The 23,008-nt window shown below is 37.8% G+C and overlaps 1 protein-coding gene across 1 annotated transcript in view; it reads right to left on the minus strand.

Moving 5' to 3' along the window:
* Nucleotides 1–23,008, minus strand: part of LOC311085177 (NACHT, LRR and PYD domains-containing protein 3-like) — a gene marked incomplete at its 5' end in the record, with an annotated part of 131,402 nt that overhangs the window by 97,862 nt on the left and 10,532 nt on the right. Inside the window, 2 exon segments of the mRNA XM_084117611.1 lie at nucleotides 6,587–6,757; nucleotides 6,970–7,143. Of these exon segments, the coding sequence (XP_083973737.1) occupies nucleotides 6,587–6,757; nucleotides 6,970–7,143 (345 nt within the window).

The following is a 23,008-nucleotide window of genomic DNA, read 5'->3' on the forward strand; positions in this document are numbered from 1 at the left end:
AAGGATCATGTGACAGTGACGACTGGAGTAATGATGCTGAAAACTCAGCTTTGATCACAGGAATAAATAACAGTTTAAAATATATTAAAATAGAAAGCAGCTGTTTTAAATTGGAATAATATTTTACAATATTACTGTTTTTGTTTGTATTTTTAATCAAATAAATGCAGCCTTGGTGAGCAGAAGAAACTTCTCTGTTATGTGCGCGCCACAGACTGCACGCACGTCCGCTTAGAGTTCCGCCTTTTGCCTTCCGTCAATATTACGTTATTAGAAAAATATTTTTTTAGAGAATCGATTTTTTGACATTTGTGAATCGATTCAGAATCGTCCACGTCCGCATCGCGATGCATCTAAGAATAAATTTTTTCTCCCACCGCTAGATTTCATACAACAGGTTAATAAACAGTTACAATTAAGTCACTTACATTTTAGATGCAATGTTGACTGTTTTTGTTCTGTTTCAGCAGCGAAAATAGTTAAACAAAGATCACGGCAGAACCATCACGCATCACGTGTTTTCTCATAACTGAACGATTCAGCATTTTTAACGAATCGGTTGACTCAAAGATTGAATGATCAATCCATAAACATCTGTCTTAATCATGATCGACTCATTCGAACGAATCGTTTGAACGAATGAATCAATGACTCGCTTATTAAGATGGATGCCTGGCGACACCTAATGGCGGTTTAGTGTTGTTTAAAAGCATCATTCTTTCCCACATGTGTGTGATTTGTGTGTGCAACATTATCATTATTTTTCTTACACTATTATATTAGCGATTTAAAAGCACCCACTCGTGTCACACGTCGATTAACCGGTGGGAAAATATCCTCAGACACATACCTAATACATGTATATTTAAATACAATATTGGCCTACCTGGTAAAAAGTTTTATATACTATTTTGATGTCCTTTTGGACACAAGAGGGCAGTATAGCCCTATGTTTGCTTTTTTGTTGAACCAAATAGCACTAAATAGCCTGTTTTAACTTTTTCATTCTTCTTGAATTGCAAAAACAGAATAAAATGGGTTTAGTTGTGATATTTGTATACTTTTATATAGAAATAAATGGTATATAATTACATTTTTAGAAGATTTTTAGTGTTTCCTTTTTGGACATTATTTAATCCCTCGCCATAGCAAAACCGTTTGAGATATTTATTATCCATTCACAATTTAGCATATTTAATGTAGTTTCATCATGTTGAAAAAGTTTGGTACGAATAAAATAAATAGTTTAAGAGGAGTGGCTAAAAATTCAGAGGCTGATTTTGCAAAAAAATCCACATTCAGACCAAAATATCTGACTTCCTGATGGCCAGAGCTATTGAATGTAAATTAGAAAGTTGTCCGGCTTGATGAGAACAATATACAAACTATTTTTTCTTTACTGTAGTTAAAACTAACCCCCCCACTTTTGTCAAAAGCATGTTGAAAGTGACACACTTCCTGCTGCCAGTTGGTGGCGCTATAACTTTGACTCACAATAGCTACATCCATCTGATCGGCCTCTTACCACGAACACACTGCTGAAGTTTCATCAAGATCAGTTAATGTATGCAGAAGTTATTCCACTTCCGTGTTTCTCTTTTCTCGCCATAAATTCGATTCCTCGCCACAGCCAAACCGTTCGAGATATCAAAAATCCGTCCGCAATTTAGCATCCTCAATGTCTTGACTACATCCACACCGAGTTTGAAGGGGGCACGGTGAATTTTCTAGGAGGAGTATTTCACATTCCACAGCAAGCGTTTTCCAAACAACCCATAATAGCCGACTTCCTGTTGGGCTGGCGTAAAACTTGACCGGGGTAAAGTTGTTCGGCCCGATGAGATCTATATGTGTACCGAGTTTCATATTAATTCATGCGAGCGTGTTTGATATATGGATCAAGTTTTAGAACCCCGTTCAAGGGGGCGCTGTTGAGCCCCCCAGCCACGCCCGGGTACCAGCTTCAGCCCGGCCCTGATGGCCGTGGGTTCTCACCTGTGTGCAAAGTTTCAAGAGTTTTTGAGCACGTTAAGGACCCCAAAAGCCCCTGAAACCTTGATTAACAATATAAAAGCAATAGTCAAATCCCCCCCTCCCCTCACACACACACAGACACAGAGAGGGAGAGAAAATTCTTCAGAAAATCCACATTCAAACCAAAATATCTCTCTTCCTGTTGGTCAGAGATGGTTCATGTAAATTAGAAAGTTGTCCGTCTTGATGAGAACAATACACATACCAAGTTTTGTTGCTGTTGATAAAACTAACACCCCCACTTATGACTAAAGGTGGCGCTACTGAGCCCCTCACCACGCCCGTTTCTGAAACTTTGCACATGTCTACTGGATAATAAATGTGATGTGTCTGTCGAGTTTCATGCAATTTCAAGTATGTTAAGAGTCTCAAAAGCATAAAAAAAGAATATTAAAGTTTGATGCGTTGCCACGGCAACAGTATCTAAGATATCAATAATCCTTTCACAGGTTTACATCTGCCGTGTGTCTACATTGTACACATAAAGTTTGAAGCAAATCTGGTAAAAATAAGACAGTGATTTCAAAGCATTTTAATAGTGATGTACTTCCTGCTGCCTGTTGGTGGCGCTATAACTTTGACTCACAATAGTCACATCTGTGCGATCGGCCTCTTACAACGAACACACTGCTGAAGTTTCATCAAGATCAGTTAATGTATGCAGAAGTTATAACACACTTCCTGTTTCATTTTTTCGCCATAAATTCGTTTCCTCGCCACGGCCAAACCGTTCGAGATATCAAAAATCCGTCCGCAATTTAGCATCCTCAATGTCTTGACTTCATGCACACCGAGTTTGGAGGCGAATCGATGAATTCCCTAGGAGGAGTACATTAAATTCCACAGCATGCGTTTCCAAACAACCCTAAATAGCCGACTTCCTGTTGGGCTGGCGTAAAACTTAGAGCACGAAAGTTGTTCGGCCCGATGAGTTCTATATGTGTACCGAGTTTCATATTATTACATGCAAGCGTGTCTGATTTATGGACAAGTGTTCGGATCCCGTTCCAGGGGGCGCTGTCGAGCCCCCCTGCCACGCCCGGGTACCAGCTTCAGTCCGGCCCTGATGGCCGCGGGTTCTGACCTGTGTGCAAAATTTCAAGAGTTTTCGAGCATGTTAAGGGCCCCAAAAGTGGCCGAAAGGTTGACAAAATAATAATAATAATAATAATAATAATAATAATAATAATAATCCTACCGAAAACAATAGGGCCTTCGCCCTTTCAGGGCTTGGGCCCTAATAAACAGAGCAATTCCAAGAGGGTCCTCACACCATCGGTGCTCGGGCCCTAATAATAATAAACAGAGCAATTCCAAGAGGGTCCTCACACCATCGGTGCTCGGGCCCTAATAAATACTCAAACCTGAAAAGTGGCGGGGCTCCATGTTTTCATTTCATTATCGTTGTACACTTGGCGACTTAGTTGTAGCCTAACACTGTGCTACAACTAACCCTGCTGTGTAATACATATTTTAAGCCTAGCTAACAGTTGCTAGGAGTTGATATGATTCAAAACTGTGCAATGTTTTAGCGAACAAGACTGTGATTAAGGTAATGTAAAGTTCGATTTGGTGACGTACACACCCAACTCAGAAACCGAAAACAAAAAGGTATTTAACTTGCGTCAAAACACTCTTTGTCCAGGTTCCTCACACAATCTTATCAAAACTTTCCACAAATCTGCGGGAGACCTTCTTTTGGCAGCGAGAGAAAATAACTGGAAACACAACCTGCTTGAGCTTGAATAACTATGCAAAAAGTCTGTGGCTGAGTCCCAATTCGCATACTATCCGTCCTAAATAATATGCAAAACTAGAATTAGTACGTCCCAAATCGTAGTATGTTGAAATGAGTGTAGCGACAATGGCATCTGCTTTTCAAATTAGCGGATCATGTGATGAAAAAAAAAACACATCGTCTTTGTCCTTGCTGGTTAATAATTGCCCCACGAGGACCAATTTGCCAGCACCGACCTTCTCCCCAACTTTACAACCTCGTGACATTCCACACAAACACACACACACACACACACACACACACTCGTGGGCTTTCAACCAGAAACCCACCACGAGATGCAACTGAGGCACATTGCCATATATGGACTTCCACATAGTAAAATTTCATTTTACCATTCATTACAAATTTATAATAGAGGTGTGGTTTGCTAGAGTAAAATCTTTAATTCCGAAGATTCATTGAAAGAAAATCACTCCATAGTGTCTTGTAACTCGAACCTGGTCATAAACTTTATGACCCAAAGCTGCATCTCATCCAGTTCCTCTGCAAGCCAACATTCCAACACCTTAACACCCATGGAACATTTCAGAGAAAACTCTTCAAATGTTTGATATGTATTCCTGTGTTTCTCAAGTGTCTTCACATGCCATAACGGAAATACTGACCATTTTATTGTGTGTTTAATCATATGAACGTAATGTTATGTGTGTCCAATATCTACCTGTAATTCTTGGTAGCTGTCTGACCGTCCTGTTTTAATTCAACCAGTCCCGCACATAGTATTATTGTAAGATGTATTATTCTGTATGTATAATCTTAAGAGGAAATATTAATTATTTCGCTCAGAAGACATATGATACAAGGGGGCGTGTTGCTCTTTACACAAAGAAGACTTCTTCCCGCTACAGATCAGAAGATTTGATTGGCTGTTGTCACCGAAAATAGGGCGTAAACATATGTCTTTAAAAGGCAGAAACCCTCTCTGATCTCTCTCTTCCTTCTTCGACCCCACTGATTCCACTTCCTCTCTTCTCCGGTCGCTCTCATCCCGGACCTCATCCACGTGGAGCGCAGCTCCATGGCAACCAGCTGAACAGGCCTCGCCGTGGCCTCTGGGACACAAACCCCCGCGCCATGTAAAAGCCTGCTGCCTTAGAAACCAAGATTTCTGGCCTCTTCCACACGGAAGACGAACTTTCTCGGTAATGTTACATCCAGTGAGCCTTTAAACTTCGCGGCACCTGAAGACGCAACCGAAACAGGATCGACACCACCCTCTTGTCCTGCCTCAGCCTCGCGCCGAACAGAGAACAAACGTGCAAGTGACGGTAACCTTATCTGATAAAACTGCTTTCCAGGTTGTCTCGTGAATTTAGGTTTTCTGTATGTAATTATTATTTTCCCCTTCTCTGCCTTTCTTTCTTTCTTTCTTTCATTTCATGTTATCCTGATCACGTATTTTCTTGTTTGGTTAAATGTGTGTTTGTTTTATTGTTTTGTATTTTATGTACGTTTATATTCGTAGCTCATATAATCTCTAGTTATGCATTTATTAAAATTCATAAATACTTTTCACTGTCTCCGTGTTTGAAAACCCACCATTCTAAAGTCAATGAAACAAAAGATCTTAAGCTACAAGCTCGATATTAGACTACATTCAGTAGTTTTAATTAATAAACTCAATAAAGTTTAATGTTCGTGGCCAGGACATGAACTTCCTTGAAGTTTGTGAATACCTCTTCTTGACTGTAATGATTTTACATTTGTTTCGCTGGACGAATTAAATGTTGGTCAGACCAGTTACAGAACGAGGTAATCTCGATAATTGATAAAATAAATGTACATGCGACTTATGAATTATGACCATGAGTCATAAATATTAATATTCCCAAGATTCCCCATATTCTTGAGCTAATTCATATTTACCCAGAGTCGTATTCGTTACATGAGTATTCCAAAGGTACCCGGATGGTCTACTATTTCCGGTTAGAATTCGAAGTGCAGATCAATGCACACTCTCACGGCTAATATTGCCCACAACCCATTGCGTGCGGGAGGGAGGAGCTTTGTGGACTTTGTAAACACCTTTTACTACACAGAACACATTGTAAATGTATTGTGGAAAAAAAGATGGGAATAGTAAATAAAATTATATTGGACATATAAGAATGAATGACATGTAAAATGTTTAAAGTCGCGGTGTGCGTAACTAGGCAACCACGTTCTCGTTCACGTTGCATGACGTCATCGAAGTATGTCCCAGAACGCGCATACTCTTTTGCTACACAATCAAAAGTATGTACTTTTTCCTCACAAAAAAAGTACATATTTTTAGGTCGTAGTATAAGCAGGTGAATTGGGACTCAGCCCGTGTTACATTTAACCCTGCGTTAGGTTGTGCCCCGCGCTCCCCTATAAAATCTCTGAACACGCGATGTATATAATTAATGGCCTGATTCTATTATAAAATCTCTGAACACGCGATGTATATAATTAATGGCCTGATTCTATGTTTACATTAACCATGGTAGGCTATAAATATTGGGGGGTTATTGGTTATTGTTTTGGTTATTTACTATGCCCCTGGTCATGTCTGGCTAGTTTGTCATTTGAAAATCACTAAACGCATTAACTAAAAAAAAAAAGAAATCAGAATCTAATGGGTTTCCTTCAACAGTCAAAAACTGAATTAATTATTAAAATCAATTTATTGTGGTTTTGTGTCTGTCACCCCTGACTGAATCAAATGAGGAACTAGTAACATTACTATTAAAAGTAATAAAAAGAAAATTTTTAACAATGTGAAATACTCACTTCAGTGTGTTGAGTTTACAGTGTTTATCCTGCAGTAGAGCAGAGATCTGATTCACTCGTGTGTCTCCTAGTTCATGTTTACTCAGGTTCAGCTCTCTCAGGATTAACGGGTTTTTACCCACAATTCCAGTCACATACTGACAGGCTTCCTCTGCATCAGGACTCAAAAACCTGCAGAAGAGAAGATGAAGCAGGATTCAGTTAAATTCTCAACTAAACTTGGTGTAATGACAAAATCCATTTTTACATGACTTTAGTCTTGGAATTATGCAGTCAACTTTGCATGCAGCCAATTTATTTATAGAAATATTATTTCAATAATACAACAAGCTACATAATATTTGTTACATCAATGCATGTTGTATTATTTTATCGCGTCTCACCTCAGTGTCTTCAGTTGACAGTTTGGATCCTGTAGTAAATCAAGGAGCTCCTTCACTCCTGATTGTCCAGGATAATTTCCTGTGAGATCCAGCTCTATCAGGTGTGAAGGGTTTGATCTCAGAGCTGAAGCCAGAGCTTTAAAACCTTCTTCTGTGATACTGCAGTCTGAGAGTCTAGAACAAAAATGACAGTGTAACATTCAGTTAATTAATCAGTTATTCTAGAAAGTACCTGAACAAAATAAATTAAATGGACTGAACTGAATTATATTTTGTTCCTTGTACAACACAATTTAAAGTCAGTTGAAAAGCAAAAACGCACAACTGGAAATGCAGTCAAACAAAAGGCCCCAAAGAAGATGTGAAATGTCCAGTTCATGCTGGAAAGCCTCCATATTTCACTTTAGCTGAATCTAACAAAATGTTTCTAAAATATATCCACAGTGGTGTAAAACTCATTGGCCTGGTTTCACAAACAGGGCTTTGATTAAACCAGGAGTCGGGTTCAGTAAAGTTAGAATGTCTAAACAGCTTTTATAAATGTGCATTAGAAGAAAAAAAAAAAAAAAAAAAAAAAAAAAAATAATTACTGGTGTGTATCTTGAAACAAAACAATGGAACTGACATATTTTAAGATATTTAAGTTGCTTTCAGTTAAAACCACTCAAACATGCATTTTAATCTAAGACTAGACTAAAGCCTAGTCTGTGAAAACAGGGGATAAACAACTACAGGAAGGGTTTGGTTGGGACAAAGTTGGCAAGGTGAAAGCAGAATCAATAATAAGTATATATCTTAAAGCACTAAGATATCTTAAAATTATATGTTAAAAAAAATAATCTAAGTCTTAAATATCAGGGCCCTAATTTATCAAGCATCTCAAAGTGCCATTTAAGTGTTGAGAATTCATGAAATTTACTCCTACTTTCAAACTTACGTATAAAAGCAAGTTATCAACTTTCTTAAAGCTAAGAATCACTCTTTACTCTCCCAGTTATTTAAAGGTGCACTGTGTCATTTTTAGTGACATCTAGCGCTGAGGTTGCGAATTGCAACTAACAGAAGTTACGGTGGCCGACAGGAAAAGATGTCATCATCTGAGACAGCAGAGAGTAGCCAGTTAAAGGCACATGTAATGGCAGATTTTCTGTTTCTCTTACTTACACAAGAGTGTGTGTTTTTAAACTCTGGGGAACAGGTGTGACGTCAGGAGGAGGCAGACTGAAAAGGGGCTCTAACCCCTAGGGTCAGAGGCCGTCCAATTTAGAACTTGTGAGTTTGTAAGAATAAACTCAGCAGGATTAGATCACTAGCAGAGAAACCTTCCCTTGTTTAGATAAGGGCCTGTAAGCAGAAGACCTTGAAAGCAGTATAAAGACTCCTCTGCCCTCCCTTCCTGGTCGCACTTGTTTCACAGACTGTACTGGTGACTTCTGTGTGGCAACTGGGCCTTCTTGCAAGAATAAATACTTTTAAAAGACAATTTGATTTCAGAGTGTCTCTTACACAGGTGATGATTGTTTAATGAATTTTTGCCACAACACACAATATGTAACTTTTTTATTTTAAAAACAGCAAAAATCACTATATATATGTTATATATTTTTTTTAGTTGTGTACTTACATTATCCCGACTGTTTCCAACAACTTTCAAAACAGGAGAAATTTGTAATTTAATTCGAAGACACGTCCCGTTTCTTTATTTCCGTTTTGTCGCCGTCAGTGGCGTCATATCCGCGTTGTCCCTAGTTTCCACTCGTACTGCCATAGCAACCAGAGTGTTGTGGATTTTTTCCCTAAACCTAACTACCTGGCTCTATTTATTGGGTCTCGTCCCCGACGTCCCCACTCTATAGATCACCTGTAACTAACTACCTTGCTCTATCTATTGGGTCTCGTCTACAAATCGACGTCCCCTAACGTCTACTGTCGACGTTTAGTCTATCTGGGTCTCGTCTACAAATCGACGTCCCCTAACGTCTACTGTCGACGTTTAGTCTGAGTCTCGTCTACAAATCGACGTCCCCACTTGATATCTCCTAGTCTAACTTGTTTTCCTAAACTAACCTGCTGCGCAGCAGAAATTAACAGACAGACATCAGCAAATGTCCTCTAAATGCTTTAAAGAGCAACTTGCAGGTTAGAAGACCCAACAAGTCAATGTATAGAAAAATAATGTAGGAACTAGATTTTCTTAAAAAAAAAATTATAAATACGCTACAGTGGCTTCTGGAGTCGTTTTTGTGAGAAAATTTTACTTCCGCATCTGAAAATGGGCGTGACGGGCGAGAGTCGTGACGTAGCACGAGGGAGAGCGGTCGATTCAAACAACAGGGAAAAGTGGATCGCAATGACATTTCGGACGCTGAGGAAATTGTTGACGGACCACAGCCATACAATTATGAGCCTGCTAGGCTGCCAAGAGAGCAGGGACAGGCCAGGATCAATGTTAGACAGAACATATTGGAACTTACAATAACAGAAACTAAGCTTTGATCAGGCGTTTGTCATGCTCATTAATATCCGCCCAGACTAACGTTACGTGATATAACTTAGCGGTTTCTCATCGAGAGACAGAGAGATATTTATTCCTGCTAACATTTTTTGTTCCATAGGTGCTTGTGTGGGAAATGCGAGGCAATGTTTACAGCTGAGGAAAGTCAGTGTTGCAGGGAGGTGGATGCATACTGGGCCTAGTGGAAAATGCCAAACTTCCATGGTTGCAGTTAGTGTTACTACAGTAAAGCCATGGTGAATGTTGCTGATCTGTGGACACTGGATAGTTCGTTCATTCATTGCACAATGTTTATTCCTGGTTTCCACGTCAGTGCTGTTTGATCCGTTAATAACGGAGAAATGTGAATATTTCTCACTAGATCTCGCAGCGATGTTATTACTTCAGTGGCGAATTCAAATGCTTTATTTACTGGATCTCGCAGTTACGGTGTTGCTTGATCAGGCTCGCGCTGCACTGGTCCAAACTGATAAACGGTCCACACAAACACAATAACGAGTAGCTCAGTTTCGTTCCGCTTACATTGCGTTTGCCAGTTGATGTTGTGCTTGCGCCTAGATCCGGCGGGAGAACCCGAACAAAACGCACCCAAGAACGAAAAGCCTTGTTTTTCCTAGAAGGAAAATGATGGACACGATGTCCTGACAGGCTGGATTTTGTGCAACCAGCACAAACACAATAATTTACCATTATGGCTTCTCTAAAACTCGATCTAAAACTTTCTCTGTCGCTCACTACTGCTCTAACTACTACACCCACAATGAGAGCGCTGGCTGAACGGCGAGCTCATATTTACCTCGGCATACGTCATATGACGCGTTGCTATAGGGGGAAAGGCGTATTCCAGAGCCTAGCACATTTTCATCAAAATCTCTACAACCAATTAGATTTCATTAGTAATTTCTACATATGTGTTTTTAAAAAACCTCTTCAGACAGTATCAAGTATTAATTCAGTTATAAATTTAACCTGCAAGTTGCTCTTTAATAACGGCCGGGAGAGTCTTCGAGCAGTTCTCAGAGAACTCTCCCAAGAAGAATCAAGGCCGGAGGATCTCAGACAAATTCCATTGAGACTCCCACCGTAAAACACATATACAACAGTTTTTATAGAATCGGGGTATGGCATAAATGTCAGGCTGCATTACATAATTTCCCCATTATTTGATTGGTTCTTCATATGCAAACCCCTCTGTTACTAGGTAAAGCAAACTTTGATCTTAATTATGACTTCATCTGTTAATCACAAGATTCTAACAGACTGTCTAGTTTAATTTCCAGAACTATGTTATTTTTACATACATACATACATACATACGCACACAGTCAAAGTTTTCCATTGGTTTTGTCATAGTACATCCTGTTCAAATTGTTAGATGTTATAAGGTTAGATGTTAGAAACATGGTTAGTTTAATATACAGTTTAAAATTTCCACGACAAGAGCTATGAACCAGAGCCCTCTGATAGTAGCCAAAGCGACTGACGCGGACAACTGTGTAGTTCACACAATACTCTTAGATCGACTACAAAATTATACTGGTGTTCAAGGACAAGCATTAAGCTGGTTCAGATCATACTTATCTGACCGCTACCATTTTGTCTATTTAAATGGAGAAAAATCAATCATGACTTCAGTGAACTGTGGAGTGCCGCAGGGATCTGTGTTGGGCCCTCTATTATTCTCAATATATATGATGCTACTTGGAAATATTATAAGGAAACATGGAATTAGTTTCAATTGTTATGCTGATGACACTCAAATATATATTTCATCATGGCCGGATGAAAACGCTAAATTATCCAAATTGACAGAGTGTGTTAAAGATATAAAAGATTGGATGACACGTAATTTTCTTTTATTAAATCCAGATAAGACAGAGGTAATACTTATCGGTTCAAAAAAATGCCCACAAAACCTCTCACAATACAACTTTAACATAGTAGGATGTCCTGTTACTTTATCCTCTACAATAAAAGACCTGGGTGTTATATTAGACTGCAACCTGTCTTTTGAAAATCATATTTCATATGTTACAAAAACAGCCTTTTTCCACCTTAGAAACATTGCTAAGCTATGCAATATGCTATCAGTTTCTGATGCAGAAAAGTTAGTTCATGCATTCATGACCTCGAGACTAGATTACTGTAATGCTTTATTAGCTGGTTGTCCTGCATCCTCAATAAACAAGCTACAGTTAGTCCAAAATGCCGCCGCTAGAGTTCTTACTAGATCAAGAAAATATGATCATATAACACCGATTTTATCATCACTACATTGGTTACCTATAAAGTTCCGTATTAATTACAAGGTATTGCTACTGACTGGAGCTAAGCCCTAAACGTCTTAGCTCCAGACTATTTAACGGATCTTCTATCGCCCTACAATCCATCGCTCTCTTTAAGATCACTAAATTCGAGGCTTTTGGTCATACCTAGGATATCCAGATCCACCAAAGGAGGGAGAGCATTTTCACATTTAGCTCCAAAGCTCTGGAATAGCCTTCCTGATACTGTTCGTTGCTCAGACTCGCTCTCCCAGTTTTAAACTAGATTAAAGACGCATCTCTTCAGCCAGGCATTCATATAATATAATATTTTTAATCTTACAGTTAAATCCGGCCTCTAGTTCATAAACGCCAGAGGAGAACTGGCCCCCGACTGAGCCTGGGTTCTGCCAAGGTTTTTTTTTTTTTCCTCCATTAGGTCACCTGATGGAGTTTTAGGACACCATTAGGTCACTTGATGGAGTTTTTCGGTTCCTTGCCACTGTTGCCTTTGGCTTGCTCAGTTGGGGATATTTAATTTAATTTAATCAATCAATAATACTATTGATCAGCCTTACCAAACGTGGACGTTTTTTTCCACTAGAAACAAACCTTGTTGTGTTATTTGGATTTAATACTGTGAAGCTGCTTTGATACAATCTGTATTGTGAAAAGCGCTATACAAATATACTTGACTTGACTAGTTCGCAATGTCTATTTGCACGCTGTTGTTGTTTCGTTCAAACATTATGGACCATGGCAAGCAAACTTTGGATAAAAAAGGAGAACTAAAACAAGAATCAATATCAGCGCGGTGTTTTCGAGATGCCGAGAGCTCCCATAGACAGTAACGTTATATAAACGAGAGCTCCACGTCCAAGACTTCGACCGCTCCTACATGTAATTTATTAAACAGGTGAGCACATTTACATAAAACTAATCAATGTTATATAGTTCAACAATGATAAAATGTTAGAATATGATCTGTATGTTATTCTAATGTTGATCTACTGTAGCTTACTGCTAGTCTCATACAGACAAACTAACACATAAATGTCAACACATTTAAATGCAGTTTAGTGTGATAGTGTAATGTTAGACCTAGTGAAACAGCGCTGCGTTACCTCACAAGTTTAATTTGTCTAATAAACTGACCTGTGAGTAGTAATTCTGCGTGTAGTTCGGTAGAATGAAATGTCCATATTCCTTTTATATCCGCGGGACTCACGTCGCGTGTGGAGCTGATAGCTGTCTCTTAGCAATCCCGACCTGCTTCATATCTAGGGATGGGTATCGTTAAGGTTTTAACGGTATTACTACTCTTACCGATACTCCTTATCGATCCGGTACTTTAACGGTATTCTTATCGGTTCTTTTTGTTATATTAAAAAAAAGAAAAAAAAAATTAGAACATAATTAATATTGCTTTATATTTTGAAATGTAAAATAAATATATATAGCAAAAGAAAAAGCAATGCTTTAACAAAACAAATAAAACATGTATGTTATGCAGAAGGGTGCAGGCTTTTGTGTTTTATATACAGAAGACATAGGACACCAAAAACAAAGTACAAACACATGGTCAAACAAAAAAAAGTATACAATAAAACAAATATACAAATTATACACCCAGTGCTTTAATTTCAGTAATGTCTACTGACATTACTGTTCAGGAGTAATATGGGCTAAAAAGACATCTAATAAAATCAGATGTAAAATAACACTGCATAGTTTATCATAGATAGATTGAAGCTTATAAAAGCCAAAATTATTCATTCAAGAGCTGCGACTGATTTTCTCTTTGCCTTTTGTTGTTTGATTCACATTAATGGGGCAATCGTCAGCAGGTTTATTAGACTGCTGCCTCTTTAAGACCAAATGCAGATCTAATCATTATTACGCATCATATTTTCTCCCAACTATTTACGCCCATTTAAGACATAAACTGTATTTAAGTGAATAAACTGTTTAAGTGAATCTCCAAGACGGCCATTTTGATATATTTTTGTGTATATTTGATCGTTTAGATGCGCACACGAAGCCCAAAATATACGTTGCTTGTCTCGTTGCGGTGTGTTTCGGAGCGCGCGCCGCATTTGGAACAGCGTCTCTTGCTCAATTTTGGTACTTTTAATAGCCTTTTATTATCAAACGCGTCCCGCAGTTTAGCAACAGTATAGACTACATTTTACAACAATCACTGATCGTGCAGATTATGACGTTAAGTTTGGGTTTTAGGGAGAAATGACAGCGCACCGCTGTGAGGGGAAGGAAGTTGCGCTAAACAGAATGAATGCGGCTTTAGTTTTTAATGGTTATACCTCAAATATCTTTTTTATAATCATTGGAAGCAAAAAAACTAATTTTAAAATAAAATTAGTTTAATATCAAAGATCTAAGTGTAGCCTAACCGTTTGAATGTTTAGTTCTGTCCTCATCGTCACTCATTAAGCAGGGCTGTTGTGTTGTGCGCATGAAAGATCGCTCGCTTTCTCTCTCTCTCTCTCTCTCTCTCTCTCTCTCTCTCTCTCTCTCTCTCTCTCTCTCTCTTTAGCAAAAATGCATCACAGTCAAATGGTTCAATATTATTAGAAGTGGCTGGCGAGATTAAATTTGCAAGATAATCATTTCTTAATAGCAATAGCACTTTCTTAATTTCTCCAGTACCGACAGCAGAACCGATAACGTCCGAGCTTATCGATCCAGCGGTATTTCAAAATTCAGCACCGGGGCCTGTTTAATACCGGGTTTCGGTACCCATCCCTATTCATATCACAGTCATGATAAAAGCATCGATGTATTCACTCATCCACAAACATTATTAGATCGGTCGTCTTGACGTTGACGACAAGATCCATAATTCTTAGCAAATGTTGCATCATCAAACTATGCCTTTGTTATTGTAAAGAGGTTAGCGACCCCTAGTGGCGAAAAATTCCATAGTGTACGTTTAAGCAATAAAGTTTCTTTACAAAGATAAATGAAGAAATTTTTATTATTATTAGAAATATTTACTTAATTATTCAGTAAAATTATGTTATTGTGAATATTATTGTTAGTTGTTAATCATTGTGTCAGTGTTTTATTCGCTGATTTTAGATAGCTTCTTTGCACGAAGAACAACATTAGACTGTCTGATTAGGGGGTCGGCGCATTTTGATGTAAGGGGACCCGCGGTGTATGTAGATAGAAATGACTCATTCTAAGGTAATAAAAACATAACGGTTCTAGGTAGGTAAGGTCTTTATACTCCACAGAAAACATAGTTATGTATATGATATTGCATTTCCTCCGAAATATTACACAATGCACGTTTAAGACAGCTCGAGAGGTCTCTCAAGTGAGGAGTTGCCAGTAGGGGCTTGTGATGGCACTGAGGAGACAGAGACGTGCACAAATCTTTCAGGAGAGGAAGAAGGTTTTTAAAATGTTTGATGAAAAGCAGTTAATCAAACATATCATTAGGACAGAACAGACATCATCTTTGTAAGCGATGGTTACTGTTGGGCTGAACTTGTCTTATTGAGAATATGAACTTGAGAATATTCTTAAATAAGGAAATCTATTCAGTGATTGATCCATGCCTATGTCGTCATCCAAAATCACGTTTGTGGCACAGCAAAGTGTTGGGAATCATCTCCAAGACTGACACTTAAGTTTTAGTCCTACACCTCACTTAAATTACAAGTGAGATGCTTGATAACTAAGTTTAAAGCACAGCTTTGAGCCAAGAAAGTCCATTCTTTGCAGTGTTGATTGATTGATTGATTGATTGAAAACTTTATTGAACAACAACAATCAATACGAAGTGTTCAAAAGGATAAAAGCACAAAAAAGCCCAAAGGCTTGTTTCCATTGTGGTCCTTAAGATGGAAGATGAGTAACAGTACATGGACTAACTACATTGAGGACAATGAAGAAAGGGGGCATAAAAAATACAAATAAAATAAAACAGATAAAAACACAATAAAAAGAACGAAACAAGGACTAAATTCCCAGATAGACAAGCAGACACACACACAAGCAAACAATACAGTATTCCTACTACTTCAAGGATTTCTATTTCTATTTCCTTTCTTTTTTTTTTTCTTTATAAGTTTAATAACCAATTTTTTATTGAAGATTTAAAATGATAATAGGAAGAGCTCAACAGTTTAAGGTTTAAAGGTAAACCATTCCACAAGACAGCTGCAGAGTATAGGAAGGAGTACTTTCCCACACAGCTCTTAAAGCGGCAGGGTCTGTAATCTGTGGAACTCCCCCTGGTGCAGTAATTGTGTGTATCACTAATTTTAAAAAAAAAATCACATAAATACTTGGGTGCCAGTTTATTTCTTATCTTATAAACTAAACACAGTTTAACCCTTAAAGGGGCAAGCATAAATAAATTTGATGGAAAAATGATTCATTGCTATTTTTGTATGTATCTAGACTAAAATGACACAGTTCATGCATTTTTTACAAAATATGACCTTTATTTTCTAAGTTACACTCTGTATCTCCCGAGATACATTGCCCATTTAGGGTAACATTTTGCAATGTATTCTTTTTTCAGTTCATATGACAACTTTTACACTACACTACACTACACTACACTACTTTACACTACACCACACTACACTACACTATACTACACTACACTATACTACACTATACTACACTACACTACACTACACTACACTACACATTACATTACACCACACCACACTACACTACACTACACTACTTTACACTACACTACACTATACTACACTACACTATACTACACTATACTACACTACACTACACTACACTACACTACACTACACATTACATTACACCACACCACACTACACTACACTACACTACACTACACTACACTACACTACACTACACTACACTACACCACACTACACCACACTACACTACACTACACTACACTACACTACACCACATTACACCACACTACTCTACACTACACCACACTACACTACACTACACTACAACACACTACACTACACTACATTACATTACACTACAACACATTTCACTACACTACACTACATTACACTACACTACACCACATTACATTACACCACACTACACCACATTACACCACATTACACTACACTACACTACACTACACTACACTACACTACACTACACTACACCACATTACACCACACTACACTACACTACATTACACCACACTACACTACACTACACTACACTACACCACATTACACTACACTACACTACACTACACTACATTACACTACACTACACTACACTACACTACACTACACTACATTACACTACAACACATTACACTACACTACACTACATTACATTACACCACACTACACCACACTACACTACACTACACTACACTACACTACACTACATTACACCACACTACACTACACTACACTACACTACACTACACTACACTACACTACACTACACTACATTACACCACACTACACTACACTACACTACACTACACTACACCACACTACACTACACTACACTACACTACATTACACCACACTACACTACACTACATTACACCACACTACACTACATTACACTACAACACACTACACTACACTACACTACATTACATTACCCTACAACACATTACACTACGCTACACTACATTACACTACACTACACTACACTACACTACACTACACTACACCACATTACATTACACCACATTACACCACACCACACTACACTACACCACACTACACCACATTACACTACACTACACTACATTACACTACACTACACTACACTACACTACACTACATTACATTACACTACATTACACTACACTACACTACACTACACCACATTACACTACACTACACTACACTACACTACACTACATTACACTACATTACACTACACTACACTACATTACATTACACTACAACACATTACATTACACTACACTACATTACACTACACTACACTACACTACACTACATTACACTACACTACATTACACTACACTACACTACACCACATTACACTACACTACACTACACTACACTACACTACATTACACTACATTACACTACACTACACTACATTACATTACACTACAACACATTACATTACACTACATTACACTATACTACACTACATTACACTACACTACACTACACTACATTACACTACACTACATTACACTACACTACATTACACTACACTACACTACATTACACTACACTACACCACACTACACCACATTACACTACACTACACTACACCACACTACATTACACTACACTACACCACACCACACCACACTACATTACACTATACTACACCACACCACACCACACTACATTACACTACACTACATTACACCACACCACATTACACTACACTACATTACATTACACTACAACACATTACATTACACTACACTACATTACACCACACCACATTACACTACACTACATTACTCTACACTACATTACACTACACTATACTACACTACACTACATTACACTACACTATACTACACTACACTACATTACACTACACTACATTACACTACATTACAGTACACTACACTACACTACATTACACTACACTACACTACAAGTCAAAGAAAAACCTTTATCCTATTCAATATCTGTAGAGAACAGGCCTCAAAACATAAGAATATATGTGAGTGATCAGCCCTGTTAAATACCCTTATATGGGCAATGTATCCCCCAGGATACAGACATTCAATGCCTGATAATCAAAGATGTAAGAAGAAATTTTTTAAAAATATCCACAAGAACATGTAAAACTATCCTTAAAAAACTATTTTCTAAAACAAAATCACTCTAAAATATCATAATCATGAAAAATATAAAAACACTTCCCTCATAGCCAGTGTCTTTGTCCACGTATGCTGCCATTTTGGATTTTGATACAAATGTTTGGAATGTTGGCATAAAGTCACATGACCTGATTACATGACCCATCACCCCATCAGTGTGTCTCATCAACTGCAACCACATAATGCCCCTCCCCCCATGGGCCTTCCCCCTACAGCCTGTTAAATGACTGTATCCCCCAAGATACAGAAACTCTTTAAGGGTTAAGTTGAGAAACCCTCTCCTCCACTCTGAGCCACCCAAGACTGGAGAAATGGTCAGGAAGAAGACGAGTTCTAGGATGTAATTTAAGGATCACTCTGATTAGTTTATTTTGACAGATCTGTAGCTTGTCTTTAAGACCTTTAGTAATGCCTGTGTACCAAGATGTACAGGCATAGTCAAGATGACATTGAACAAGCGCATCGGCCAGGATTTTTAAGGGGCTATCTAAGAGGCTGGGTATTCTTGCCAGGAACTTAGTCCTTTGGCTTACCTTTGAGATAATTTTTCAGGCCATAAGCTCCCCTGATAATTTGTTATCTAGTATAGAGCCCAAGTAAGTAATTGCTTCCTTGGCTGTAATTTCAACATTACCTACGACTACCCTAAACCCCATAGCCTTTTTCAGTTTATCTATGGACCCAAAAAGAATTGACTCTGTTTTGCCAAGGTGGATAGACAACTTGTTGTCTGTTAGCCAAACACTGAGTTTAAGGAGTTCTGAACTAAGCAGCCTTTCCACATCTGATTTGTCTTTATGAGAGACTAGAATAGCTGAGTCATCTGCAAATAAAAACAAATTACAGTCTATAGCTGACGACATATCATTGACATAGAATAAAAAAAAAAGAGAGGACCCAGAATACTCCCCTGGGGAACTCCACAAGTTAATTTAAGTGGTGAGGACAAGGTCCTTTCCACATCTACCACCTGTTCTCTGCCCACCAGGTATGACCTCACCCACTGAAGAGATGCAGGAGAAAATCCTAGGGCTTTTAGTTTGTTCAAAAGGACATCATACTGAACCGTATCAAAAGCCTTTTGAAGGTCTATTAACACCATGCCACAATAATTCCCCTTTTCTACCTCTTTCCTAATAAAGTCTGTAAGATAAAGCAGACAGGTATCAGTGGAATGGGCCTTTCTAAAACCTGATTGGAAGTCAAATAAAAGGTTATGTTCTGCTAAGTAACTGTCTATTTGCTCATAAATGATCCTTTCCACAATTTTTGATATTGAACACAAGATAGATACAGGGCGAAAATTTCCAGGATCAGATTTGGGCCCCTTTTTAAATAAAGGTATCACTCTTGCCACCTTAAATTTACTGGGGAAATGTTTTTTTTTTTTTCAATAGATAAATTTCTTGTGTTCGTGTGAGTAATTCTTAGCCTAGAAACTAGACGCACCCTAGCGGCAGCAAAAATTATTTTGCAGCTAGGTGAGTCTAGACACTCTCAATAGACCTTCTAGCTGCAAAAACCCAAATTGGGTCAGGCCAATCACAACGCGTATAGAGGAGGCGGGGCGGGCTTAACATAATGACGACAGAAATGCGAAAAGATAATAAAAGATTGAGACAAACCTTACAAATCCTGTTCGACTTTATCGATGTTTTATCTACCGCCACTCCGACATGCAGTAGTCTCTCGGCAATACTTAACGTTAGTTGTTTCTTCTGTTTATCGAAAATGCTTGCTGAATGTACAAGCACACCCGCAATTCTCATATTTTTTTCACAAAAACGGCAACAGTCATTATGCTCCATTACAATAACATTTGGTCGCTTACAGAAATCTCTTCATCAAACTTTGCCGCGAAACACTTTCCCATCAATTATTTTCCGTCGCTCTGACTACGTCACCTTCTTCGTTGCTCTGATTGGTTGTAGCGCTATCCTATTGCGTGCAGAGGGATTTGGAGAGACAACCGTTTATCCCGCCCCTCGGAGCAAGCCGCGTCTATGGAGAGTTTCCAGACTATACATCTTGATGTAAGTCTGGCTCGCCAGGCTAAGTAATTCTTAGAGGCTTGATAAATCGATATATATATATATATATACAACACCACTAAGCTCATGTATTTTTCTCTGATATTTTTAAATGTTCGAGGTATTAGGTGTAATTATATGTAAGGCAGTTTTTCTTTTTGCAAGAAGCAAGTAAAAGTTAATTGATTATTTCTTCAAGAGACTCATTCAACTGATGTAGATGTGAGATTTTGGAAGTCACAATGGGGTGGAGAGGCTTTATTCTCTCTTTATTCTGGAACTTCTCACTCAGCAGGAGTCGTATTTTTGTCTAAATGGAGGGAGAGCAAAATTGTTGCAAGTTCAGGTGACAATGAATCACTGGATTATCGTTGTTTTTTTAATCAAATTATGTAATTATATCCTCCCTAGGGTAATTTTGACCCGGAAATCATCATGAAATTATTTTTTAAATTGAGTGCTCATCGGAGTGGTCCAAGACCCCAGGAATGTTATCACACTTGAACCACAAATAGGGCTACACACACACACACAAAAAAAATTGAATGGATTCCAGGAGTTTTGTAGTTGAATCCTTCCCTCACAGGTCAAATTGACCCCCGTAGAATGGAATGTGTGAAATGCTTCAGTACACATAGAACAACCTAAAAATGCACAAAATTCAAACTAAAAATGCTAAAATTCAAACTAAAAATGCTAAAACTTTAACAAAATATGATTTTATAATGTCTACATGTGTATCTGAATGTATACTGAAGAGAAATGACTGTAGGGCCCAGCGGAACAGTTCATTTGCTCTATATAGAGCTATAAGGCCATAGTGGCAAGTCATGAAATATCATGAAATATCATGTTATATTATATATATTTTTTACACAAGAGATCGTCAAAGACACCCAATGTAATTTGAGCTGAATGAAAAAGTTTATGCATGAAATTATGAGTTTAAATAACAAATAAAATATATAGAATATAAATATATATATAAAAATATAGAAAAAAATATTATGAAAATTAAATTAAATAAAAAAAAAAAAAACAAAAAAAATAAGAATAATTTTAGGGCTTCGGGTCATTTTGACCCACGAGGAAAGGATTTTGTTACAAGATGTGAGGGAAGGATGAGAGTTAATGTTAATGGTTACACTAACAAGGCCGCTAATAAGATGTTTTTTTCAGAATATGGCCGCCAAAATTGATGACTGGAAGAACAGATTTTACAGACAAAATTATAATGGGAGGGGACTTTAACGCCGTTCCAGATGAATGTCAGGATTCCTTTCAAAACTTTTTCCTATAACCCACTGATTTCTAATATATCCCACAGTTTCTTGATTTGACTGATGTTTGACGTGTAAAGAACCCACATAAAAAAACATGGGGGTCCTTTTCAGGGCACATTCAACGTTCTAGATTTAATTTTTGGTTGATAACTAGTAATCTTCTTTCTTCCTCATTTGACTAATATTTCTCCTTCAGTTTTAAAGGGCACAGTTATGGCACTTTTTTACAAGATGTAATATATATCTCAGATGTCCCCAGAATGTGTCTGTGAAGTTTCAGCTCAAAATACCCCACAAATAATTTATTATAGGATGTTTTAAAAGCCCCTATTTGTCTATCTGCCGGCACACATTTATGTTCGTCTACCAGAACTCATTGGAAGTTTAACAATAATCTGTTAAAATGTGATTAATTTTGTAATTTTATTTAGTTAATGATCAACAATGTTAAAATTATGTCTGAATTAACTTCAATTGGTTGAATAGGAATGGGTTAAATTTAGCATTTAAAGATTGGCAATTAAACAAATTTGTAAATGCTAGAAAATTAAGGCAGATAATTTTATCAAGACTAAATTATTTTGGTAATAAAGACATCCTTAGTGATAGAGAGCAGAAATAACTTCACTTTCTTCAATCAGAGCTAGTTACTTTTTATACTTAAAAGGCTAAATTAGCATCTAGACCAGTGGTTCTCAAACCTGTCCTGGCCACTGATCTATATAAATAATTCTATATAGATCAGTGGTCCTGGCGTACCCCCAACACTGCACGTTTTCTATGTCTCCCTAATCAAACACACCTGATTAGCTCATTAACCCATGTTACAATGAGCTGATGAGTTGAATCAGGTGTGTTTGATTAGGGCGACAAAGAAAACGTGCAGTGTTGGGGGTACGCCAGGACAGGTTTGAGAACCACTGATCTAGACCCAGGTGGATTGAGGAGGGAGAACAAGTATTTTTATTTCCTTAACTTAGAAAAACACAAACAAGTGTTAAAGGTGCATTGTGTAATATTTAAATGCAATATCATATACATAACTATGTTTTCAGTGGTGTATAAAAACCTTACATAATGAACCGTTATGTTCTTATTACCTTAGAATGAGCCATTTTTAT

Source organism: Abramis brama (genome assembly GCF_963993115.1).
Source record: "Abramis brama genome assembly, chromosome: 6".
NCBI lineage: Eukaryota > Metazoa > Chordata > Actinopteri > Cypriniformes > Leuciscidae > Abramis > Abramis brama.